The sequence below is a fragment of the Schistocerca gregaria genome, chromosome 3 (genome assembly GCF_023897955.1).
Source record: "Schistocerca gregaria isolate iqSchGreg1 chromosome 3, iqSchGreg1.2, whole genome shotgun sequence".
Classification (NCBI taxonomy): domain Eukaryota; kingdom Metazoa; phylum Arthropoda; class Insecta; order Orthoptera; family Acrididae; genus Schistocerca; species Schistocerca gregaria.
The window spans coordinates 104,086,091-104,112,953 of record NC_064922.1 but is presented as its reverse complement, the minus strand read 5'-3'; the positions used below and the strand labels follow the sequence as shown (position 1 = coordinate 104,112,953).

Below are 26,863 nucleotides of genomic sequence, written 5' to 3'. Positions count from 1 at the left end.
GTGGTTGTCTTCCAATTTTTATTCAGTGCTTCCTCTTGCCACAATATTTTAGACACATAGTTGGTGACATCCTTCTGATCACTTTGAGCAGGGAAATAGTGTCCCTCAAGGTTAGCATTTTAAGTGTGACTGTCTTTGTCATAGCTATTAATAGTATTAAGTCCAAAGTGAAAAGTCCTGTCCAATGTTCTTTGTAGTGTATGACTTCTCTGTGTTTTGCTCTTCTTCAAGCCTCCCCCTGACAACATGTCAGTTGCGACTAACTCTGCAATGTTTGGGTGAATGGGTGCAGAGGAGTGGCTTTAAGTTTCCCACCGAGAAGTCTGTATATGTTCTTTTTAACCATTCTCATTCCATTTTAAACTTTCTTGATTTGAGGATGAGGGTCACTGTCCTTACTTTAAAAGACACAGTTAGGTTTCTGGGCCTCATATTTGATTCTAAGCTTACATGGTTACCACATCTTAAGGACATGAAAAAACGCTCACTTAAGGCTTTAAGTATTTTAAAATGTTTTATCCACTTGTCTGCTCGAGTTTTACAGGGCATTTGTGCAATCTTGGCTCGATTATGGGTGCACGGTGTATGTATCTGTGAGACCCTCTTATTTAAAGATGTTGGATGTGGTGCACTGGGGCATTTAGAACAAACCCCATACCAAGCCTCTGTGCAGAGGCTGACTTGTTGTTGTTGTTCCACTGGCAGAGGTCGCGGCCCAATTCTCGCGTGCCCTCTGGTGGACGGGACTCTACTTGCGGCAACTACCGTCCATGATGCGCCGTGCCAATGTGCACCTCCCGCGATCTTTCTGGTGGCTACTGCACTGTGCCTACACAAATCCTGGAAGGTCTGCGAAATAAACTGAGGTCCATTGTGCGAGACCAGGGTGACTGGCAGACCTTCCACAGAAAAGATTTTTGCTAGTGCCTGGATTGCAACTTCTGAAGTGGTTGAGGAGCAGCGAACCACATATGGATATCGGGAATAAGCATCAATGACAATGAGTCAAAAGCCATTGAGAAACGGGCCTGCAAAATCGATGTGAACCCGTTTCCATGCCTGGGTTGCAGGCGGCCATGAAGAGAAAGCTAACCTGGGAGATGCCTGTTGGCTCATACACTGGGAACAGGTGGCCACCAAGTGCTCAATTTGTCTGTCAATACCGGAGCAGTATACATGTCTGCGAGCCAAGGTTTTAGTACGGGGAACACCACAGTGCCCCTCATGTAATAACGTGAGGACTTCCCTTCGCAAACTTGCAGGAACAACCACACGAGGAGCTGTATCATCGGTAGCCAGAAGGAGAACTCCTTCCAGGACGGAGGGGTGGTCTCGTAGAATAAAATAATTACGAAGAGGATCCGAGGCCTGGCCTGGAGGTTGGGATGACCACCCCTGCTGAATGAGGCGAACTACTTGCCGGAGAACCGGGTCAGCTGCCGTTTCCCTGGCAACTCTAGAACTAGTGATCGGGAAGCCATCAACCGCTTGGTGGGATGCCACATCCAAATGAAAACACATAATCTCCTCACGATTGAACTTAGGATCCGGGCCCACCAGAAGACGGGAAAGAGCGTCTGCATTGGCATGTTGTCCGGTAGGGCGAAAATGAATGTCATAATGGTACTTAGAGAGGAACAAGGCCCAGCGCTGTAGTCTGTGGGCCGCCCTATCCAGAATCTGAGAGGTGGGGCCAAATAATGATATTAAGGCTTATGGTCAGTAATTAACTGAAACTTTGTGCCATACAAGAAAGGGTGAAACTTGGTAACAGCGTAGGCAATGGCTAAAGCCTCTTTTTCCATCTGGGAGTAATGGGCCTGTGTGGGACAGAGTTTTAGACGCAAATGCCAGTGGCTGCTCGGAACCATCCGTGTTGCAATGGGCCAGGACCACCCCCACCCCATACTGCAAAGCATCTGTAGCCAGGACCAATGGCTTATGGGGGTCGAAAGTAGCCAAACACGGCGCTGATGTGAGGAGGCCCTTCAATGAGGTGAACGCTCGCTCGCATGCAGGCGACCAATCAAAAGGAACAATCTTGCGCAGAAGGCAGTACAGGGGGCGGGCGATGGTGGAAGCCCTGGGAACGAACCGGTGGTAATAGGCAATCTTGTCTAAAAAAGCTTGTAACTCCTTCAGCGAAGCGGGTCACAGAAGGTCGACGATACCTTGGACCAAACTTACTAGCGGCTGGATGCCGTGCCGAGAGATTGTGTAGCCCACAGACTCAGTGGATGGTTGGAAGAAGTTTGTCTACCCAGGTTGCAACACAAGCCCACGGACCTGAATTTGAGAAAGAGGGTGCGAAGGTTGTGCAAGTGTTCCTTCGTGCTGGGCCCGTGACAATTATGTCGTCCAGGTAATTAATACAATGAGGGATTGTCGACATGACGTGCTCAAGATAACGCTGGAATATCGCCGGGACACTGGATATTCCGAAGGCCAACCGCTGGTATCGGTAAAGGCCAGCCGCTTGGAGTCCTCATCAAGAGATGTCCAATGATAAGCCTCCGAAAGATCGATTTTCGAAAAATATTGATCTCCCGCCACGGCGGAGAACAATTCATCAGCACGAGGCAAAGGATAGGTTTCCACCACCAATTGTGAATTAATGGTGGCCTTGAAATCGCCACAAAGACTTAATTTTCCCGAGGGTTTCCTCACAATAATGAGGGGCGAAGCCCACTCACTAGAAGAAATGGGAAGAACGACCCCTAGGGCTGTCAGCCAGTCTAGCTCTTCTTTTACCTGAGGGCGAAGAGCCAAGGGGATGTGCCTCGCACGTAGAAAACGCGGGTGAGCTGATGCCTTCAACATTAAGTGAGCTTCAAAGTCTGAAACGCACCCCAGGCCCTCCTCAAAGATATCCAGAAAGTCAGAGATTAAAGATTTTAATGATTGATAGGGAACATCTTCGGAGACCAACTGTATGGTGTCAGTGATGAAAAAACCGAAAGCTTGAAAGGCATCCAAGCCAAAAAGGTTAGCGGAGCTCGCATAACTGACAACAATAAAAGTAAGTCAAGTCAGTAGTGAATTGACCCAGTAGGGGAATGAACTGTTTGCTATAACCACGTAGGCGCCGGTAAACTGGTGCCATCGGGGGCGACCCAAGGTCGGAGTAAGTTTGTACATTCAACAAAGAAACTGCCGCGCCCGTATCTACTTGCAGTTGTAATCGACGTGACCGAACCTACACCTTGATAAAGAGTTTTTGTGCCGATGCGTCGGGAGCCTGGTACGATGAAACTTCCTGAATCTCAACGTCCATGTCCTCTGTAACTGCTTCCTTTGATTCTTTTGAGGCCGAGTGGCAAACTTTAGCAATGTGTCCTTTTTTATTACATTTGCAACAAACAGCCAAATGCTGGGGGCACTCTGACCGATCGTGATGTATATAGCACGACGCACAGGACGGTAACAGGGGCCGGCGGCCGGAACTCTGTTTACGTGCCGTGCGGGAGCGGCCGTAACGGCTGGATGGTACCACGCGCAATTCGTACACCCCGGACGCAGTGGATGCGGCCGCGCCGCCCTGATCCGCCGCGACGTCGCACCACGCTTCCAGCTGTTGACCTGCAGCGTGAGAAACTTCATGGGTTTGAGCAATGGACAGGACTTCCTCAAGGGAAGGGTTTTCTAACTACAGGGCCCATTGCTGGACCTCCCTATCAGGGGCCGAATGAGCAATGACGCTGCGCACCATAACGTGGGCATACGACTCTCGCGACTGTCCCGTGACAAAATTACACTTGTGACTAAGACCGTGCAGGGTAGTGGCCCACGCCCGGTAAGACTGACGGGACTGTTTCTTGCATTGATAGAACTCGACACAACATGGGTGCGGCGGCGATAATATGAAGACAGTAGTGAACACAATTTGTCAAAAGACAAGGACGAGGGTTCTTGCAATGGTGCTAGCTGCAGCAAAACTTGATACAGCGAGGGAGATATCCAAGACAAGAAAAGGGCACGACAGACCTCCGCATCGGCAACATGAAACGCCTGGAAATGTTGCTGAAGGCGAAGTTCATACGCGTCCCAATCCCCCGCCGTCTCGTCGTACGGGGGAAAGGGAGGAAGGAACGGCGCTGGAACAGACGGCATGGAGAGCAACGCCGGAAGCACTTGTTTCATGGTTGCGATGAGCTCCATCTGCTCCTCAACCAAAACCCGCACAAAATCCTCCATGCCTCGGATAAGCTGCGAAACCTGAACAACGACGCAACACGCGGAAGAATGACCCTACTCGTTGCCAATAGTGTAGTAACACGATTCACGTTTTCCATCGCACTTCACAGTAGACCAGAAACTGTCTCATAGGCATGCCTGATGTGAACTGACTGGGCACGGCCCGTGCTGCCTGAGTTGTTGTTGTTCCGCTGGCAGAGGTCGCGTTCATATTCTTGTGTGCCCTCTGGTGGACGGGACTCTACTTGCGGCAACTACCGTTCATGGCGCGCTGTGCCGATGTGCGCCTTCCGCAATCTTTCTGGTGGCTACTGCAGAGGCCCTATGGGATTTGTGCACAGGATTGCCTTCTAGAGACAGGTGTAGCCAGTCTTCATGTTTTACATTGTGGTGAGAGCAGATTTCCACTTCTCTGGAGGCCCAGACTTATTTTAGACTTGACAAATTTTAAAAAGATCATACATCAGATTTTACATTTCAATCTCTGTTTTTTAACATTTTAGATGTGCATCACGGTTTCACAATAGTGTACACTGATGGTTTCAAGCAAGGGAATTCCCTTGGTTGCTGTGTCATGATGCCTGACCATGTCACCAGGATTCGCCTTCCTGACCGGTATACCGTTTTCTCAGCAGAGCTTCATACGATCTTGAAGCTACTGGAGCAGATGCATTGTTTTCAGGGCAAATAGTTTCTCATTTGGTCTGATTCCCTTAGTGCCTTACAATCGTCACACTATCTGTACCCAGTTTAGGAGCTGGTCTGGCTGATATATGACCAACTGTACTTGCTCCATTGGCAGGGCAAGCAGGTGTCATTCTGCTGGGTGCCAGGTCATGTAGGAATATGGGGAAATGAACAGGTCTATCGGTGTGCCGAGGAGGCTTGCAGAGGACAGGATGTCTTGATTAAGTCCACCATGACAGGCTGCAATCAAAATCCTGGCAGTGACTTTTGAAGCACCCAGAGCAGAAGGATGAAAAAAGTAAAACTTCTCTGTTTGATAGTATATGTGACGTTATTGTAAAGTTAAAAAAATTGAATCAAGCTGACAAAGAACTTGACAGTATGAGCACACTTATCAGCATCATGTTGTACTCCCCCTGGCCTGGATGAATGCACTTATTTAGTTGAGAAGGGTTTCATAAAGCCATTGTATCTTCTCCTGAAGCGCAACTGTTGTAACTGGTTCTTGATATCCTGGATACTGTGCTGGGATATGGTTGTCACCCAAGTGCACTTGTCATTATGAGGTCTTATCGGTAATTTAGGACTGATATCAGTCAGTAATGTGACCCCTCACCACTGACATAAGTCATGGCCGTAAAGTAGTATGTCCTATTTGGAAGTGGCTATGGCAACACTGTGGATGAAGATGCCTAGTTTGTTGGTGTATCAGTGTGAACTGTCCAATGTATTTGCGATTGGTCATTGTTCCTTATATCCATACTAACACAGCTCAAGAACTGTGGTTGTAAAAACATCCTGACAGGGATTGGAGACTAATGTTGCACCTTGTCAATGACAGTTGGTTTCAGATGCGAGACGGATTGTTGCTGTGAGTGAATGCAAATCCATCTGAATCAGTTACTGTGCAAACACTCCAAAGGGGACTGCCTGCAAAGGACATCTGAATGGGCCTAAAAACAGAAACTAAACATTTGCAGAATGGAGGAGCATAGTGTTGTCTGAAGAGTTACGATTGTCCCTATTTTCTAACGTTGCAAGGCATCAAGTGCACCAATTGTCCAATGAGGTTTTTAACCTGCCTCTTATGGGGGGTATAGCCCAAGCCAGAGGTTATTCTCTGATGTTTTTTGGGTATTTTTTATTCCATGAATTGGGCCCATTCATTTAATTTACAGTGAACATGAACAACATTCTCAGTGATCTAGTGTCACTGTTTCTTTTACACCTTGATGGTGAGTACTTTTACACCTTGATGGTGAGTATGTTGTCACTATTGTCTTCCAAGACTGACAGTAGCTGTGTTCACAGGGCTGCACACATTTGTTCCTGGTTTGAGAAAGGTTCAGCCTGCAAAGCCATCCAATCTTAACCCTATAGAAAACGTGTAGGACTACGGTATTTGGAACAGTGGCTGAAATATGACAATTAACATCTACACAATTTGGTTGCTGTACAGGAACCAATAATTAGTAAGCAACTTCAGTTGGATATGAAATACCTGAAGAAGCATGTGGATTCTCTTTCTTGCTAAACTGAGGCTTTTATAAGCCTAGAAGAAATATTACACACTATTAGCATGGTGTCTTGCCAGGGTCTTGACCACCAAAATTGGGATACACACAGTGATGTCATCATGACTTGGCAGTGGCCTAATTCTAACTTGGCAGTGGCATAATTCTACTATCTGCTGCAGATCTTAACACATCCAATGACAGCTACAGACACTCAGTTAACATGGGAAAGCCATGGGAAACATAGCTGATGAAACTTAACACATTATGTGTGGCAGACGTGGGTTTACTTGTTATCATGTAAATTTACATTTTTTGTTCTGCGCGCATTTTCTGAGACCTGTTACTCATGCTAGTAACTGGTTCAATTTAGAATAACTTATGTGTGAATTGGAGCATTCAGCACAGTGAGCAGCAGTATTAATTTATTTTTATCTTTTCTTTTACTGTCAACTTCCAGTACCACGAAATAGTCAGTACTGTTGTTGTTGCCTTGTGCAGTATAGCATGGAAACAGTTGATGAAAAGCGAGGCTCTTGCTGAACTGTTTGTGGACAATTGTTCTGATGTTCCAAGTGACTCAGTTGATGTTACCGGCAGTGGTAGTGGAGGTGAAGGAGAAAAAACAAGGCTGTAACCAACCAAAGTGAGATAATCGTGAATGATTTAAGTGATGAAGCTTCTGAGAGTGAAAGTTGATTGAAGGAGGACAAGATCATTATTTTAGAAACATTTAGAGGTATTCCAGGCCAGTGAGATCAGTAGTGTTGTAAGTACTGATGAATTATTTGAAGGGGATGATTTGTTTGATCAGATGTCAACACAATCAAACTTGTATTAGGAACAAAACAAAAATGTTTATAAAGGATCTCCGAAGTCTCCCATGTTAGGCGCGTAATGGGGCCCCTTAGGGATATGGCGGCTAAGGAGGGGAAGAAATCCAGTGTGCACTCCGTGTGCATTCCGGGAGGAGTCATTCCTGATGTGGAAAGGGTCCTTCCGGATGCCAAGAAGAGCACAGGGTGCAGCCAGCTGCAGGTGGTGGCACATGTCGGCACTAATGACGTGTGTCGCTTTGGATCTGAGGAAATTCTCTCTGGATTCCAGCGGCTATCTGATTTGGTGAAGGCTGCCGGTCTTGCTTACGAGATGAAGGCAGAGCTCACCATCTGCAGTATCGTTGACAGAACCGACTGCAGACCTTTGGTGCAGAGCCGGGTGGAGGGTCTGAATCAGAGGCTCAGACGGTTTTGCGACCGTATTGGCTGCAGATTCCTTGACTTGCGCCATAGGGTGGTGGGGTTTCGGGTTCCGCTGAATAGGTCAGGAGTTCACTACACTCAGCTGGCGGCTACACGGGTAGCGGAGGCTGTGTGGCGTGGACTGGGCGGTTTTTTAGGTTAGAAGGCCTCGGGAAAGTGCGGGATGGGCTGCAATGTCAAAGGGTGCTTGGCAATTACAGGACGTGCTTGGATCAAGGAACAGTCGGAATTATAGTTGTAAACTGTTGTAGTTGCGCTGGAAAAGTCCCTGAGCTTCAAGCGCTAATAGAAAGCACAGAAGCTGATATCGTTATAGGTACAGAAAGCTGGCTAAAGCCTGAAATAAGTTCTGCAGAAATTTTTACGAAGTCTCAGACGGTGTTCAGGAAAGATAGATTAGGCAGAATTGGTGGTGGAGTGTTGGTGTCTGTCAGTAGTGGTTTATCTTGTAGTGAAGTCGAAGTAGATACTCTGTGCGAATTGGTGTGGGTGGAGGTTATACTTAACAGCCGAATTAAGTTGATAATTGGCTCCTTCTACCGACCCCCAGACTCCGATGATACAGTTGCGGAACAGTTCAGAGAAAGTTTGAGTCTCGTAACAAATAAATACCCCACTCATACGGTTATAGTTGGTGGGGACTTCAACCTACCCTCGGTATGTTGGCAAAAATACTTGTTCAAAACTGGTGGTAGGCACAAAACGTCTTCCGAGATTGTCCTAAATGCATTCCCCGAAAATTATTTAGAGCAGTTAGTCCACGAACCCACGCGAATTGTAAATGGTTGCAAAAACACACTTGACCTCTTGGCCACAAACAATCCAGAGCTGATAGAGAGCATCATGACTGATACAGGGATTAGTGATCACAAGGTCATTGTAGCTAGGCTCAATACCATTTCTTCCAAATCCATCAGAAACAAACGCAAAATAATTTTATTTAAAAAAGCGGATAAAGTGCCACTAGAAGCCTTCCTAAAAGACAATTTCCATTCCTTCCGAACTGACTATGCGAATGTAGACGAGATGTGGCTCAAATTCAAAGATATAGTAGCAACAGCAATTGAGATATTCATACCTCATAAATTGGTAAGAGATGGGACGGATCCCCCGTGGTACACAAAAAAGGTCCGAACGCTGTTGCAGAGGCAACGGAAAAAGCATGCGAAGTTCAGAAGAACGCGAAATCCTGAAGATGGGCTAAAATTTACAGACGCGCGAAATTTGGCACGTACTTCGATGCGAGATGCCTTTAATAGGTTCCACAACGAAACATTGTCTCGAAATTTGGTAGAAAATCCGAAGAAATTCTGGTCGTATGTAAAGTACACAAGCGGCAAGACGCAGTCAATACCTTCGCTGCGCAGTGCCGATGGTGCTGTTATCGACGACTGCGCCGCTAAAGCGGAGTTATTGAACGCAGTTTTCCGAAATTCCTTCACCAGGGAAGACAAATGGAATATTCCAGAATTTGAAACACGAACATCTGCTAGCATGAGTTTCTTAGAAGTAGATACCTTAGGGGTTGCGAAGCAACTCAAATCGCTTGATACGGGCAAGTCTTCAGGTCCAGATTGTATACCGATTAGGTTCCTTTCAGATTACGCTGATACTATAGCTCCCTACTTAGCACTCATATACAACCGCTCGCTCACCGATAGATCTGTACCTACAGATTGGAAAATTGCGCAGGTCGCACCAGTGTTCAAGAAGGGTAGTAGGAGTAATCCAGCTAACTACAGACCTATATCATTGACGTCGGTTTGCAGTAGGGTTTTGGAGCATATACTGTATTCAAACATTATGAATCACCTCGAAGGGAACGATCTATTGACACGTAATCAGCATGGCTTCAGAAAACATCGCTCTTGTGCAACGCAGCTAGCTCTTTATTCGCACGAAGTAATGGCCGCTATCGACAGGGGATCTCAAGTTGATTCCGTATTTCTAGATTTCCGGAAAGCTTTTGACACCGTTCCTCACAAGCGACTTCTAATCAATCTGCGGAGCTATGGGGTATCGTCTCAGTTGTGCGACTGGATTCGTGATTTCCTGTCAGGAAGGTTGCAGTTCGTAGTAATAGGCGGCAAATCATCGAGTAAAACTGAAGTGATATCAGGTGTTCCCCAGGGAAGCGTCCTGGGACCTCTACTGTTCCTGATCTATATAAATGACCTGGGTGACAATCTGAGCAGTTCTCTTAGGTTGTTCGCAGATGATGCTGTAATTTACCGTCTAGTAAGGTCATCCGAAGACCAGTATCAGCTGCAAAGCGATTTAGAAAAGATTGCTGTATGGTGTGTCAGGTGGCAGTTGACGCTAAATAACGAAAAGTGTGAGATGATCCACATGAGTTCCAAAAGAAATCCGTTGGAATTCGATTACTCGATAAATAGTACAATTCTCAAGGCTGTCAATTCAACTAAGTACCTGGGTGTTAAAATTACAAACAACTTCAGTTGGAAGGACCACATAGATAATATTGTCGGGAAGGCGAACCAAAGGTTGCGTTTCATTGGCAGGACACTTAGAAGATGCAACAAGTCCACTAAAGAGACAGCTTACACTACACTCGTTCGTCCTCTGTTAGAATATTGCTGCGCGGTGTGGGATCCTTACCAGGTGGGATTGACGGAGGACATCGAGAGGGTGCAAAGAAGGGCAGCTCGTTTTGTATTATCGCGTTATAGGGGAGAGAGTGTGGCAGATATGATACACGAGTTGGGATGGAAGTCATTACAGCATAGACGTTTTTCGTCGCGGCGAGACCTTTTTACGAAATTTCAGTCACCAACTTTCTCTTCCGAATGCGAAAATATTTTGTTGAGCCCAACCTACATAGGTAGGAATGATCATCAAAATAAAATAAGAGAAATCAGAGCTCGAATAGAAAGGTTTAGGTGTTCGTTTTTCCCGCTCGCTGTTCGGGAGTGGAATACTAGAGAGATAGTATGATTGTGGTTCGATGAACCCTCTGCCAAGCACTTAAATGTGAATTGCAGAGTAGTCATGTAGAATTTACAAGTATCACTGCTGTTGAATGGTAAAAAAAAAAAAAAATCTGGGCAAGATTATCTTGATGGGGCAAATAAAAATAGATTATTGGAAGGACTATTGGTCAACAGGTCCTCCAATAGAGACACTGATTTTTGGCAAGCTAATAAGTGGAAGTCGATTTGAGCAGATACGGAAGTTGTGGCATTTCAATGACAATTCATTACAGAGCAGTCAGGGAAACAACTCTAAAAAGTTGAAGCTGTGCTAAAGTACTGCCTAGATAAATTTCAGACTGTATACAAACCTGAAGAGGAGCTTTCTCTTGATAAATCAGTGATACCATGCAGAGGGCAGCTTCGTTTCTGGACATATAATCCTGGATAACTTATGAGATATGGTTTGCTTGTTTGTATGGTTTGTGAAAGTGTAAGTGGATATATCTCCAGCCTAGAAATATACACTGCGGAAGGAAGAAATCTTCAAGACACTATTCTCTCTGTATTTTCACCTCACCTTGGCATGCAGCACCATGTTTATCAAGACAGTATTACAACAGTACACCTATTACCAAAACACTAGAGAAAGAAAAACAAGAGTTTGTAGTACAATATGAAACAATAGAGGTGTCCCTCAATGTTTACAAACAGAAGCAAATTCTCTAAAGGATGTTGACACTACATTTGAAGACAAGGTGCCATTTTGCTACAGGTATGGAAAGATAAAAGGGAGTTGAGAATGATAACAGCAATTCACAGTGTATCCATGGTTGTGACAGGAAAAAAACATGACAAAGGGTAATCATTCAGAAACCAAAATGTATTGTGATGTACAATAAATTTATGAAAGGCGTGGACAGAGTCGATCAATATCTTTCATATTGTGGGATAATGTGGAAAGTTAATAAATGGACAGAGAAAGTAATTCTGTTTGTAATAAATTGTTCTTTGTTTAACACATACGAAGTGTAAAAAAACCTAAATCCTGATTTTAAAAAGTATAAGACGTTTCTAAAATAAGTTGCAAGAGCCTGGACAAGTGATCAACAAGTTGGTGCAACAACTGTGGAGGAAACTGAAGCAATCTGACCTACAAAATCAACACCTGCTAAGGCTCACCTGGCCAGTTGTCAGGGAACTTGAAAGGGCTGTTGTGGGAAGTGGAAAAAAGAGATATCCAGGAAGGCCATGCACAATTTGTGCAGAGCATTGTAAAAGGAATGAACCAAGATACTACTGTCAGTTTTGTGAAATACCATTACATAAAGGCACATGTTTCCACAGATATCACACCTTTAAAGAATATTAGAACATCATAGAAACATGTCTGCCCAGTTTCATCAGCAGCAGAGACCGGGAAGTACAGCTACATTCAAATAAGAAAGGCATGCTCCTTTCATGTGCATCATATGAAAATTGCTGGGAACTGCAACAATAACCATGCCATGGCATCCAGTTTGCAATGTGTTAAGCTACTTGCAGCATACTGAATGTTCAAATAACTTATATGACTGAAACCAGGTAACATCTTCATCAACTGCAAATATTTCAACAGGTGAACATCCTGTCATTTTCAGGGCACAAATAAAATGAGAGACAACTGTTAATGTCATTTGAAGCCCAGTGCCCAAATGTTTCCCTGTTGTTCATTTTATATTTTGTTGAACAGTATGTTTTTAAACTACTTCTGAATGCAATTGAGGAGGTTAGAAGAGAAGCAAATCTTATGCTGATGACGGTACATTTGCTGAAGAGTCGTATAGCAACAGCAGAGAGCTGAGCTTTGCATTCTCTCAGAGTGGATCCTAATATTGTTGTCTTACCTGTGGATTAGAGTAATGCTACATCAACTGGAAACAAAGTGCAGAAAGACAACACGTGCTGTAAACAACTAACATTACAACGCAGTCAAAGGTAACCAGCATAAGATGTTATCAATAGTTAGCTTAGCAAAATGTTACTCGGCTGCATTCCTGTAAGTTGTTTGAACATTTGGTATGCCAGGAGGAGCTCAAGTTTCACATTTCCTTTACGGGGTGCAAATGTATCACTGATTGCAAAAGTTAGTGAGACTGCAATGTGCTCTTTTGTTTTTGGTGCAGTGTTGAGACCATAATATTATTTCAAGGTTTGCCAAAATAGTACATCACTTTAATTCTCTTGTCACTAATTGCATCAAGCAAGCTCTTTTTCATGGGAGAATCCGTTATACTCAGCCAACAGTTGGATTTTGTTTCTAAAGGTCTGTTTTGGTCCAACTTGAAGGTTGCTTCAGCATATTCTTCAGACTGGTTGGATGAACAGTGCTTCCCAGGCTCAGTTTTGCTGCATTGCTGCCTAGCATTCTGCTGCTTAGTTTTAACTTTCCTGTGGTTTAGATTGTAATATTACATTTTGATGTTCTGTAATCAACCTTGCTGACAAATCTTTGAATGATGCAGCTTTATCTGTGCCAAGGAAAAGTTTGAACTTTGCATTGTCATGCAAACATTTGCCAGTTGTTATTTTTAAGTTCTGTCGAACAAGCTGTTTTAAACCACATCGTGGATGCTGCTGAGGTAGTTAAGAGACAAGCATATTGTATGTTAATGAGTGTACGTTCACCCAAGAGTAATATTACAACAGTAGAGAGGTCTGCTTTATTCTCTTTGAGTGGATGCTGATATTACCCTCTTAGCTGTGCTGCAATTGTGTTGGACAAGAGGAATTATATTAGTAAGATGCAGTGTTTACTATTTGTCCCAACAATTGCAGATGACCTGACAAAAAAGATTGAGATGGAGACTGACACCCTTTTGAAGAAAAGTTCCCTGTCACATGATATTATCAAGATTATTAACTTGTGTTGTTCTGTCCCTCTGATGTTCTGAAGACCCATATGGAAGGAATCCATCTTAGATTGTATGGTGTTACAAAGATATATAAGGAAGGAATCACTCTTAGACACATTGTCAGCAACAGTGGTGCTCTGACTTACTGTGTAGCATAACACCCTGCTAGTCTTTTGAGCCCTCTAGTTGGTCAATGGGTACATCATATTAGGAATTCAGGATATTATATATGGCAATTAGAGGGAGTCTGTTTGACTGACTGATATTTTACTAAATTTTGATGTGGTCTCCCTCTCTTGTAATACAGGTGCTCTTGATGTACTATGTACTGAAACACAGTAATACGGGTGCTTTAGTGAACTGTGTAGTACATCATCTTGTCACTCTATTAAGACTACTAGTGATCTGGATCAGTGTAAAGGAGTGCCTTGCATTTTGGTTCATACTACCCATGTCATCTCGATCCTGAAAGTTTGTCAGTTGAGTTAAACCACTTTGAAGTTACTTTTCACCAGAATGGTATAGTGAGTGACAAATCAGCCACATGTTGTGCCTTTGACCAAATATAATTTGAGTGAGTGATGAGAGTGTACTGCACGTAAGTTTGCAGCTTTCTTTCATTATGCAGGAAATATTTCTAACAGGATTGATGATATTCTGAGGAAGCATGGCTTGAAGTGTTTCTTGTGACCACCATCAAAACTTAGGATTCTTTGTGGCACTGTAGTAGACAGTGGTATTGATCTGCATAAGGTTGGTGTGTACCCTATCCCGTGTAGTTGTGGCAGATCATACACCAGTCAGATCATCAGGACACTGTATGGAGTTTAAGCACCACACACATTTTCAACTGCCAAGGAAATCTGTGGTTGCAGAACATTGCCTAGTATCTGCAAGTGATGGAACTCAACACAGAGGTTCTTGTGTGCACTTCCAGTTATTGGGATAGTGTTATTAAGGAAGCAGTTGAGATTAAACTGGCTAGTGGCCTTATAGGTAGAGACACTATTACTATTAGTGTTAATTGTTCTCACATTGTTAGTTAATGTTTTACTATTGATAACATCTGGTCTTGGATGTCTTTGGTTGTGTGTAGCGCTATTTCATTACAGTGAGTGCTGTTTTCTGCAAACATTTTATTTTGTTTGTGGTTGCTGTAGTCCCACCCACCAATGATTTAAGTTGCCATTCACAGTGTGGTATTTTATTTCATTTATGTCTTGAAAATGACAGGTATATACTTGTTGAAATATTGATGTTGAAGATATTTCACAGCTACATTCCTATAAGTTGAACAATGGAGGCAATGACCACTGAGTTCCTCAGTTGCATCAGTCTTTCCACCTTTTATCAAGGTAAGGTAGAGGAGACTGAAGCATATTATAGTAGGCTGAGCAAGAGCTTGTCAACTGCATTCTCATTCCACCCTACCTAGGCCAATGAGAGGAGACTTGCAGAACAGTACACATGTAGAGTCTAGGTTTGGAAGGACTCAAATGAGTGGTATGGTGTTTGGATCCAGTACACCTTTGACCAAAATGCTGTGTCAAAGCTAAAACAGTCTCATATATGTCATGAGTTAGATCTTGAATGCTACTGTGAAGCAGAGTGCTGTGACTGATATGCTCCAGATTTGGCTGATTAGGTACGGTAGCTTGTGCCTTCTATTGTGGCACTGGCAAATAGGAGTTTTGAAAATTTGGAGGCATTGAAAATTGTGGCTGTTGATATAAGTATTGAGAACAGCTTTAGTATCTATAGCATTATTGTGGAAATACCTGTTGTGTTGGTCTCCTCTGTTACTGTTAATTCATAGCACTGATTCAGGGTGGGCCCAAAACCATACCTCCATCAGCACTTATCACATGGTTGAATGCAGGCTGTGGTGGGTGCTCTACCAGCGACTATTGTTGACATCAATTGCTTGGACTTCATGATCAGAAGGATGAGAAATGTTGATTGACTACATGAGCTGTGTTGGCCATATAAATGAGAACGTAACAGTGATCAGTTGTAACTGTATTAGCAAATAAATAAGAATTTACTAAAGCTAGACCTTCTTGTCATGAGATTGTGTGATACTGTGTGCATTATCTGCTGGTGACGAAAACCTTGCCATTGCAGTTTACATTTCTAGCAAGAGGTGTGAGATGTGATTTTTAAAATCTGGTGTGTTACGAGACTGAACTCAATGGGAGCTATAACGGTTGTAGTATCTGGCTTGGCTCTTGATTTTCCCCCCTGATATGTCCAAAGTGGAGGCAGCTGAAGCTCTGTTGTACAGCAATGAGTATATTGTGATACCTAGCACTGCATTTCATGAATATTAACACAAGTTGGTAAATCTCAAAAATATAATGTGAGCAAGTATGTCTAAAGTTCAAGAATACTCATCTGTGATGCAAAAAGAGACAGTCAGTGTTGCATCTAAAATGGATGTTTATGTAGTCAGATAGCTGAAACTCAGGCTGTCTCTTTTTGCATCACAATCTAAAATCAGTTGCTGTGCCACAAAATCCAGCATGCTGGAGCTATGCAAATACACATTTGACTAGCTTGCACCATACTCATGTTCTCTAACAGGTTGACATTCATGTCTGATTCAGTTCTGTTTGATTCCTGTTTCTTCCAGCTTTTACAAAATTATTAATGATATCATTCATGAATGGTACTTTGGATTTTGAAGTAATTCCCTATTAGTCATTGCAAGAAATTTCTTTATATTTTCTTCTTTCTTTCCGTAACAATATTTAAATCTCACCATGTTGATTTACCTGTACAAGTACTTCCGGAAAACTTTTACAAGAATACAGGACTAGGTGCACTATTCACTATCATGTCCTGGTTACTCAGTAAGGTATTGCTAGAGCAGTTTGTGAATGCTTTAACATTTGTTGTTGTTGTGGTCTTCAGTCCTGAGACTGGTTTGATGCAGCTCTCCATGCTACTCTATCCTGTGCAAGCCTCTCCATCTCCCAGTACCCACTGCAACCTACATCCTTCTGAATCTGCTTAGTGTAGTCATATCTTGGTCTCCCTCTACGATTTTTACCCTCCACGCTGCCCTCCAATACTAAATGGGTGATCCCTTGATGCCTCAGAACATGTCCTACCAACCGATCCCTTCTTCTGGTCACGTTGTGCCACAAACTTCTCTTCTCCCCAATCCTATTCAATACTTCCTCATTAGTTATGTTATCTACCCATCTAATCTTCAGCATTATTCTGTAGCACCACATTTCAAAAGCTTCTGTTCTCTTCTTGTCCAAACTATCCATCGTCCATGCCTCACTTCCATATATGGCCACACTCCACACAAATACCTTCCGAAATGTGTTCCCGACACTCAAATCCATACTCGATGTCAACAAATTTCCCCTCCTCAGAAACGCCTTCCTTGCCATTGCCAGTCCACACCTACATCCTCTCTACTTCGACCATCATCAGCCATTCCGCTCCCCAAACAGCAAAACTCCTCCACCACCCCAAGTGCCTCACCCCCAAATCCAACTCCCCCAGCATCACCCGACTCAACTTGACTACATTCCACCATCCTCGCCCCGCTCCTGCTGACGTTCATCCCACATCCTCCCTTCAAGACACCATCCACTCCGCTCAACCGCTCCTCCAAGTCCCCTGCCGTCCCTGACAGAATAACGATGTCATCGGTGAATCTTAGAGTTTCCATTTCTTCTCCATGGATTTCAACACCCACTCCAAACCCCTCCCTCGTCTCCCCCACTGCTTGCTCAATATACAGATTGAATGACATCAGGGAGAGACTACAACCCTGTCTCACTCCCCTCCCAACCACTGCCTCCCCTTCATGTCCCTTGACTCCTTTACCATATCCCAGTTTTTTTGATTTTGCGCTATGTTACTCAGCAACTGGCTTGTTCAGTTGGTTTTGGCACTGATCTAGGGTTGGGTCAGCTGTGGTAACATCTGTGTTATACCACGTTGTGACGCTGATATGCCCAATGCTCTCTGGTTGGTTGACAATCTGATAGGTTTCATCGAATTCTTGTGCTTGATAGTTCTGTAGAGCTTGTTGTGAAACTGCAGTCACTTATACAGGGTGTTACAAAAAGGTACGTGCAAGCTTCCAGGAAACATTTCTCAGACACAAATAAAGAAAAGATGTTATGTGGGCAAGTGTCTGGAAATGCTTAATTTCCATGTTAGAGCTCATTTTAGTTTCGTCAGTATGTACTGTACTTCCTCGATTCACTGCCAGTTGGCCCAATTGAAGGAAGGTAATATTGACCTCGGTGCTTGTGTTGACATGCGACTCATTGCTCTACAGTACTAACATCAAGCACATCAGTATGTAGCATCATCAGCTTAGTGTTAATCATGAACATAGTTTTGCAGTCAGTGCAATGTTTACAAGTGCAGAGTTGGAAGATGTCCATTTGATGTATGCATTAGCACGGGGCAATAGCCGTGGCGCGGTACGTTTGTATCGAGACAGATTTCCAGAGGTGAAGGTGTCCTGACAGGAAGACGTTCGAAGCAATTGATTGGCATCGTAGGGAACACGGAACATTCCAGCCTATGACTCGGGACTGGGGAAGACCTAGAACAACGAGGACACCTGCAATGGAAGAGGCAATTCTTCGTGCAGTTGTCGATAACCCTAATGTCAGCGTCAGAGAAGTTGCTGCTGTACAAGGTAATGTTGACCACATCACTGTATGGAGAGTGCTACGGGAGAACCAGTTGTTTCCGTACCATGTACAGCGTGTGCATGCACTATCAGCAGCTGATTGGCATCCACGGGTACACTTCTGCGAATGGTTCATCCAACAATGTGTCAATCCTCATTTCAGTGCAAATGTTCTATTTATGGATGAGGCTTCATTCCAACGTGATCAAATTGTAAATTTTCACAGTCAACACGTGTGTGCCGACAAGAATCCGCATGCAACCTTGAAATCACGTCATCAACACAGATTTTCTGTGAACGTATGGGCAGGCATTGTGATGATGTCTTGATTGGGCCCCATGTTCTTCTACCTATGCTCAATGGAAAACATTATCATGATTTCATACAGGATACTCTACCTGTGCTGCTAGAACGTGTGCCTTTACAAGTACTACACAACATGTGGTTCATGCAAGATGGAGGTCCTGCACATTTCAGTCGAAGTGTTCGTACGCTTCTCAACAACAGATTCGGTGACCGATGGATTGGTAAAGGCGGACCAATTCCATGGCCTCCATGCTCTCCTGACCTCAACGCTCTTGTCTTTCATTTGAAAGCTCTTATCAACACAATCCCGGTACCAAATGTAGAGACTCTTCGTGCTCGTATTGTGGATGGCTGTGATACAATACGCCATTCTCCAGGGCTGCATCAGCACATCAGGGATTCCATGCGATGGAGGGTGGATGCATGTATCCTCGCTAACGGAGGACATTTTGAACATTTCCTGTAACAAAGTGTTTGAAGTCATGCAGGTAGGTTCTGTTGCTGTGTGTTTCCATTCCATGATTAGTGTGATTTGAAGAGAAGTAATAAAATGAGCTCTAACATGGAAAGTAAGTGTTTCCGGACACATGTCCAAATAACATATTTTCTTTCTTTGTGTGTGAGGAATGTTTCCTGAAAGTTTGACCGTACCTTTTGTTAACACCCTGTATAGAGGGCTGTAACCTCAGCTCAAAGTTTCCACCCTCCTCGTACATTCCACCAAACAAGGTAAGTTGTTTCTGCAACTCAAAATAAGCCAGCTAGCATATCTTGCTCATGAATACTGCTCTCTTGAGCACTTCTTGAATTGACCCAAATAATTCAAATTCACTAGGGTAGCAAGCTGTTTTTTGTAAACAGTAATTGATTGTGACAGCTTTCTCCACAAGGTTGGATTGAAACTGGAGCAGGGCAATGTCTGAGTCAACAATTTGATGCTATCTGCAGGCTAGACAGATGGCATGTGTACCTGAACACCATCTTCCAGTGTTCAGAAAACACAAATGCCTCTTGCTGCAGTGATCACATTGGTGGTAAAATGTATTATTTTTGGATGAGATATGCTTCACCTAGGGCTACTGTGATAGTTTCAGATGTATTAGGTGCCTCTGTGGTGACTGCAATCTGGCAGTCTGCATTGTTGAGGAGCATAGCAAACAAATGCAAATATGCTATTACGGGGCACCACAGAATGTAACATGCAGTTCTGGCCATGTATTGAAGTTAACTTCAGCAACATATGCTAGATCAGGACAGATTTAGAACCAGTAGTACCGCTACTCTTTCAAGCAACTTAACTTTGCATGTTTTCATTCTTCTACAGTGCCTGGGATGGGGCAGCAATTTGTTCATCATGCCCTCCATCGAGAACAATTGGTTCTTTCAGGACTTGCATACACATGGGGTGGGGGGCATTCTTTGATCCCACGTACGGCACTTACAGGGTATAATTGCAGTGTGTAGTGGGTTTGCCCCATAGATGTCCACAGTAATTTAGACATCAGGGGACAAGATTCTAAAACTGCCTTTTTTGATGTAACTACTTTATTGAGTTGGATATCTTATACTCCAAGAACTAAATTTGAAAGTAGGTATGCAAAACTTATTGTGCTTCATATGGTTGATACTTATGCAATCAATATTTTTTTAGGGTAGGTTGCTTTGATTCCTAAAAAGTAATCATATTTCATTGGTATATACAAAGTGCATAATTTAATATCATGCAGGGATACCACCTTTTTCAGTTAATTATCTGAAATAATATCTTCATATTAGAAAATTCAGCATGTACTCAGCTAAATGATTAACAGGTTAGGAAATTAAACATAAAAATATTCACAAAAGTTGTTTTTATTCATGTAGTAATAATCTAAGGTTGACAAAGAAAAATTCAAAATAAAAAAGAAAAAATAGGAAAGTTGAGAAAATTCTGTTGGATGTCAATAGAAATAACCAGCAAAAGAATGACATTGAATAATACTTCTCAAAATGAAAAAGCAGAAAGTAAACTATAATAAATTTGCTTTTCAGCTTTCCTGACATTTATAATACTTTATTTCCTTACAGAATTTCACAGATGATCAGTTTAATAGATGTATTGTATTGTATTATTTTCATGTCTTCTATTTTTAAAATATTGACAGGCATCATTAAAATCCAACAGTTGAACAAATATGTTTCTAACTGTGTATGTTTTGTGTTGTTTGGGTGAAATGCATCCCAAACTGAGCATTTGATAAAATGAATGTTGGAAATCTCCTACAACCTTGCTCAAATTATGTCATGATAATAATGTATAATGCTCAAATTGGCCAGCAAAACCAACTCTTAAAAGCTTAGGACTGAACCAAGGCAGTCCTTGATTTTCCAGTTTACCAATTAGCAGCCTTGCCAAATGGGTTATGGTATTCATAACTCTTTGTTCTACTTGAATGGTGATGCAAATAGACAAGATTGTCTATTTATATAACTACAGTTCTGCAGAGAAAGAGAGGGTGTGAGGAGGGGAGAGAGAGAGAGAGAGAGAGAGAGAGAGAGAGAGAGAGAGAGAGAGAGAGAGAGAGAGAGAGAGAGAGATTTTCTGTGGGTGACGTCATATATTTCTAAGTCATATTAGCACCTTTAATTATTTTGAATATTCATGTGTTTGATTAATTTTGTATTTAGTGATAGATGGCTGGGGACTGTGTGCTGTGCATGGGCTAAGGAAAACTGGGCACTTTTCATAAGCAGTGGCATACTGTCTTGCATATGGTCAAAATGCTTCAGTCTGCTGTTCATGGATGTGATAGTGATGATGCACTCAGGTTACTAACTGAAGCAACTATGTTCCTTGCACACCATCTAAGGGCTGTGACACTGATGAATTGTCTATTTGTCTAACTTGGCTGGTTGGACAGGTAACAGATTTCAGGAAACATTAGATATAGATGTCTAATTATACACTCATATGTTAACTGAAAAGTGATATGAAAGATGTGGAATAGACTCTGCCAGCAGGTACTGAAGGTGAAAAGTGTAGTTGGATGCATGTCAAGGTTTTGTTGCCACCATCAATATGTATAACCCAAGCTCAGCTCATTTTGGCACCTCATTAGTGAAGACCGCATGCCTTGCTAATTTCTTAAAGACAAGGAATGGCTCTCACATTTCAAAATTAACGTTTACACACATTCCAGGCTGAAATTTTCACTCCGTGGCAGAGTGTGCACTGATATGAAACTCCCTGGCAGATTAAAACTGTGTGTTGGACCAAGACTTGAACTAGGGACCTTTGTCTTTTGCGAGAAAGTTCTCTCTACTGACTGAGCTACCAAGCATGACTCACCACCCATCTTCACAGCCTTACTTCCCCGGTACTTTATCTCTTATCTGGTGGCAGATTGTGGCTAAGCCATGTTTCCCCAATATTCTTTCTTGCAGGGAGTGCTAATCTTGTAAGTTTCGCAGGAGAGCTTCTGTGAAGTTTGGAGGTTAGGAGATGAGATACTGGTGGAAGTAAATCTGTCAGGATGGGTTGTGAGTTGTGGTTGGGTAGCTCAGATGGTGGAGCTCTTCCACTCAAAAGGCAAAGGTCCTGAATTCAAGTCTGGGTCTGGCACACAGTTTTAATCAGCCAGGAAGTTTCATGCACACACATTGTCTCTTGAGCAACTAAACCTTGATGTTTCAAAGAGAGATAATGCACACTGCAATTATAGATTGAATTACAGGGGAAGTGGTGAAATATCAACTTAGAATGCAAAATAAACTGAGTGAAAATAAACATTAAAAGTGATCAAAAAATTGTAACTGTTTGCTCTGTTGGTTAGTGCATCTCCTATCAAAGCAACAGAACAGTTCAAAATTTTGGGATTTTCCTAATGGTGCCAAATAAGTAGAAAGTAATTTCTGTGTTTCCAAAATTTACTTTTAACAGGTATTTAGTCAATCTACAATATAGTAATAAAGACCAGACAACAAAGATTTGTGGACACTTTGACTTGATGGCAACAAGGATTACTTGGGGTGATAAATAAATATTTTCCTGATACTGTATGACTTTCTGAAATTAAATAACTCACCTGTAGGAATAGCTATGGATTATGCAAAATGCAGTTTCACAAAATGCAATTTACTCAATTTATATGATTCAGAAGACAGTAAATGTTGACACTAGGATTGATTGCCAATATCTGGGAAGTCAATATTAATGGTGAACAAAATGCCTTTGTAAGGAATATTGAGAAAAATATGAGGTATATTCGAAAAATTAACCTCCAATTCATTGTTAAAACAAAGTAAAATATAGTATTTTTAAAAATGTAGAACCTGTACTTATATGTTGACATTACTTCTCCACATAATCACCACCCAAATTCAAACATTTATTGTACTGTGACACCAGCTTCTTCATCCTTTCATCAGGGAATGGTGCCACCTGTGCATCACCCAGTTTTTGACAGCGTCCTTGAGCTCATCATTGGTTGTGAAATGTCAAATAGCCAGCCAAGTCTTCATCTTGGAGAAGAGGTGAAAGTCATTCAATGGCAAGTGATCACTATAGGGAAGGTGTGGAAAAATGTCCCAGCTAAAAAAAGCCTGAGATTTTCCTTCATTCAGTTTGCAATATGGGGTCAATGAATTTTTGTAAAGCAGAAAGATTCTTTCAGTAATCATCCAGTGATACTTGTTCTGGATTGGCCTTCACAGTTCTGTATGAGTCCCAAAATGATGTCACAGTATTCTCACTTGTTACTCTCATGAAATCCATTGTCAAAACTCGTTTGTGATCCAAAAAAATGTATCCATCATTTTGCAATCTGACAGCCTCTGCTTGAAGTTTATGGGCTTATTGGGAGAATGAGTGTGTATCTATTGTTTGGCTTGTTCCTTAATTTCAGAGTTCACATACTGCACCCATGTCTCATCCTCAGTCATTATTCTGTTCAGAAATTTCTCCCCCTCTCCATTGTAGTATTGAAGTAATGTCAGTGCCAAACGCATTCTTTCAGTTTTGTGAACAACAATTAGACCTTTTGGTATCTCCTTTGCACAAAACTTATAGTAACTTGACCTCCCTGTGATAGTGTTACAGAGGGTTATCCTTGAAATATGAGACACATTTTGAGAAAATTCAGTGGTTGCATACCCAAGTCTCACATTCACAATTTCATCAACATGTTGCACACATTCATCAGTCACATGTGAATGACTTCCTTGACTACTTTCATCATGAACACATGTGCGATCAGCCTTGAATTTTCTGCATCACTTCCTCACATCATCATCACTCATAAACCCAAACATATATACAGGACAGAATTGATGATGAATCTCAGTTGATTGCGGGAAGTGGATGACCTCAGAACTGACTGGAGATGCAATAACACTGTCCATTTCAATTGCTTGCTGCTTACAGACTGACAAACACAACAGAGATCTGACAGACACAATGTGACCTTCAAAGTCTCTTTTTCCAACTACTCAAACACCATGAAGCTGCAAGCACTTGTTTTAATTTCAATAGTCAGTCGACGTTAATTTATGAATAGCCTCATGCATTAACAACCCAGATGCTTCAAAAACAATTCAGGCCTTACAAAACAAGTTTTTGTTAAGTAATTGTATGTAAATGGTTGAATGTTTTAAGGTAAGGCTAATAAAATTTTGTGTAAGATAGTGAATCTACCATGAATTTTTTGAACCAGAGTTTGAGAGCTCTGGGTGAAAAGATATAGTGATATAATGTTTGTTAATATTTCCACTGAAACTATCCATGAAATTTTCTACATATGGTACCAAGACTCCAATCTGATCCCAATTATATGATTTCCCCCAGGCAATAGAAGTTTTGGCACCCTTTGTTTCTTTGCATCTTACTTCATAAAATATGACTGTGTATGTTTTCAGTATAAAATGTAAAAAATTATGAACTGACAACTATTTGCTTATGCATTATACAGTATTAAGAATAAGACGCATACATCCATGTGTTGCAATTGGCAGGGTCCACTTTTCTTTATTAACTATAATGTGATGTTTTTCAAATTTGATATGAAAGATTCCTTTCTTTGAATAAATGTAGGGTCTCAAGCCAATTCATATGACACCAGTTTGAAATTTATCATTCATATTCATAAGAGAACACTGTCTACTTTTTGCCATGTGAAGACCAGTCATTTCTCTACATAAAATATTACATTATCATGTTGAATTTTGATCAGAATTGTTCTCTGTATGAGTTTACAATGTGTTTTTTTATTGCCAGAAACTGCTGGAACTAGAACAGAAGATCAATTCAACTGCCACACCCACAGTGCAAGTTGATGATCCACTCCAACAATCCAGATGGAACTCTGTAGAGCTGAGAGAAACCACTGAAGATGGGCCAGCACAACTCTCTAAGCCAGCTATACGTCGCTCCGGAGTGACTTTTCCAGCTATCAGAAAGAGACGCTTATTTACAAATAATTCACTTAACTGCCTGTAATGTTTTGGATTGATATTTCGTCTCTGTAACAGATATAGAGGCAAATACTGCCGGCAGTTGAAATGAAATCTGTCAGTTTAGGAATGACAAAATCATAATGACAACAGGGAGAGCTTCACCAAATGGACTGTTGGAGTATTTTAGTATTATGATGATAGTTGAGAAACATTCCAATTTTTAATTTTGTGTGAACTTTCTATGGCTTACTAAAAGTGTCCAATTTGATAATTTTGAATAATGTATTTTGTACAGAGTTAGTTATATAAAGAACATATCTGAGATATATAATGTGCATCATGTTTCTCTTCCTAAAATGCTTACTCATATTCTTTGAATCAATATTTGTGGTAAGAAATGAATATTATAGAGTTGTACGTGAGAATGCCTGTGTAAAATTATTGTTTTCTTCTCCTTGTCATTTTAAGTAATAAAGACTCTAACTTATAATATTATCTTATTTTAATTATTAATATTTTCAAAGGTTCTTCTTGCTTGGGTTGGCACCTTTGGTGAAGTGACATAATGTAACAAGGCAGTAATAGGTCAAACGTAGCTGAAAGTTAACAGAAAGTGATAGAATGGTAGTCATATTGAACTACTAATATACCATCATATTGTTCTCCTTGACAGACTGACTGTGAGTCTATATTCCTAGATAAAAGTGTGTAATTATGATCTCAGCTCCTGTGTTTGGGACATTTGAAACAGTTTTGGTGTTACTAAGTTCATGAGATAATGATGAGGAAATGTAATGTAATCATTGGCCAACAATCTTCAGAATAGCTATAATGTTAACTAGAATTCAGGTTCCTTAATATTGAGTTGTATAATACATAGCTGAAAACTTTAACTTTTCCAAATCAAATGTTAAAGTTTTTCATAAGTGCCTCTATAACCTAATATTAATGAGCTCCTTGTCAGTATTTCATTGTTAATTTAGTTAGCCCTCTGGTTGCACCGTGCAAGATACTGTAGCCTTGCCAAGGGCGTGGTCATGCCTGCTGTGCTCCAGGTGCTGAATATTTCCAAAGCACTTGACATTTTTGTCTTCTTTCTTTCTTTTAAGAGCCTACTCTCCTCCCTGAAATAGGATTCTTTCGTTGATTGTAGTACTCATCATGAAGGAGAATTTTCAGGAGTGTGGAATGAGTTAAGGTATACGTTAGTGAAAGAGAAGTAGATCTAGAAAACTTTATATGAATACTGTATTGCTTAGTACTATTTATACTCATGTCAGCTAAATTTTGGCTTCTTTTCTACAAAAATGTGAACCATCACTTTTGAACTCAAGTATTGAGCTTATGATTTAACATTGCCACTACAGTGACCTTTGCTTGGATTCTGCATTGGTGCAAGTAATCCTCTCATCACCAGTAACTCTATAGGAAAACAAATCACATCCATCATGTTGATAACAGTCCAGAAACACTTATATGTTGCACATTCTTTGCTCTTTGTGTTAGCTGGCACCTTTGTTATATATTAGCCTTCCCATGATAATTGCATGCTGTAAGGCAGCATATGTAGTAGTGTGTCCAACATGAAAAAATTTATCAGCCATTACACCACTTATCAAATCAAATCACAGGTTTTGATCCACTTGTTGGATGGTTTCATTCATGTTATATAAAGCCTGCCACTCTGCTCTTTATCATGAACATTAGTACAGCCACTTTTAAAGGTGTGACGTTATTGTTGATCATTCCCTTCACTCATTCACTAGGAACAACTTATATGTTGAAGTATGGCAGCTGTAGATTCTTTTGCACACAAAAATTGAATTACACAACATGCATTTTGGAATTGGCAGGAGCAGCAATTTTCAAAGCAATCAGTGTTTGTTTTCACCTACAATCAAACAACTACTAAATCGAAACAATAAGTACTATTGTCAATGAGTACTGTGCTATGGTGCTGCATTTGTTCTACTTTGTC

The 26,863-nt window shown here is 41.6% G+C and overlaps 1 protein-coding gene across 1 annotated transcript in view; it reads left to right on the top strand.

The window, feature by feature from the left end:
• The window catches only part of LOC126354084 (epidermal growth factor receptor substrate 15 homolog), a 149,376-nt gene extending 124,235 nt beyond the window's left edge, over positions 1-25,141 (top strand). The window contains exon 8 of the mRNA XM_050003464.1: positions 24,707-25,141. Within this exon, the coding sequence (XP_049859421.1) occupies positions 24,707-24,928 (222 nt within the window). The 3' untranslated portion in view covers positions 24,929-25,141. The remainder of the gene's footprint in view (positions 1-24,706) is intronic.
• The last annotated feature ends 1,722 nt before the right edge of the window (positions 25,142-26,863 follow it).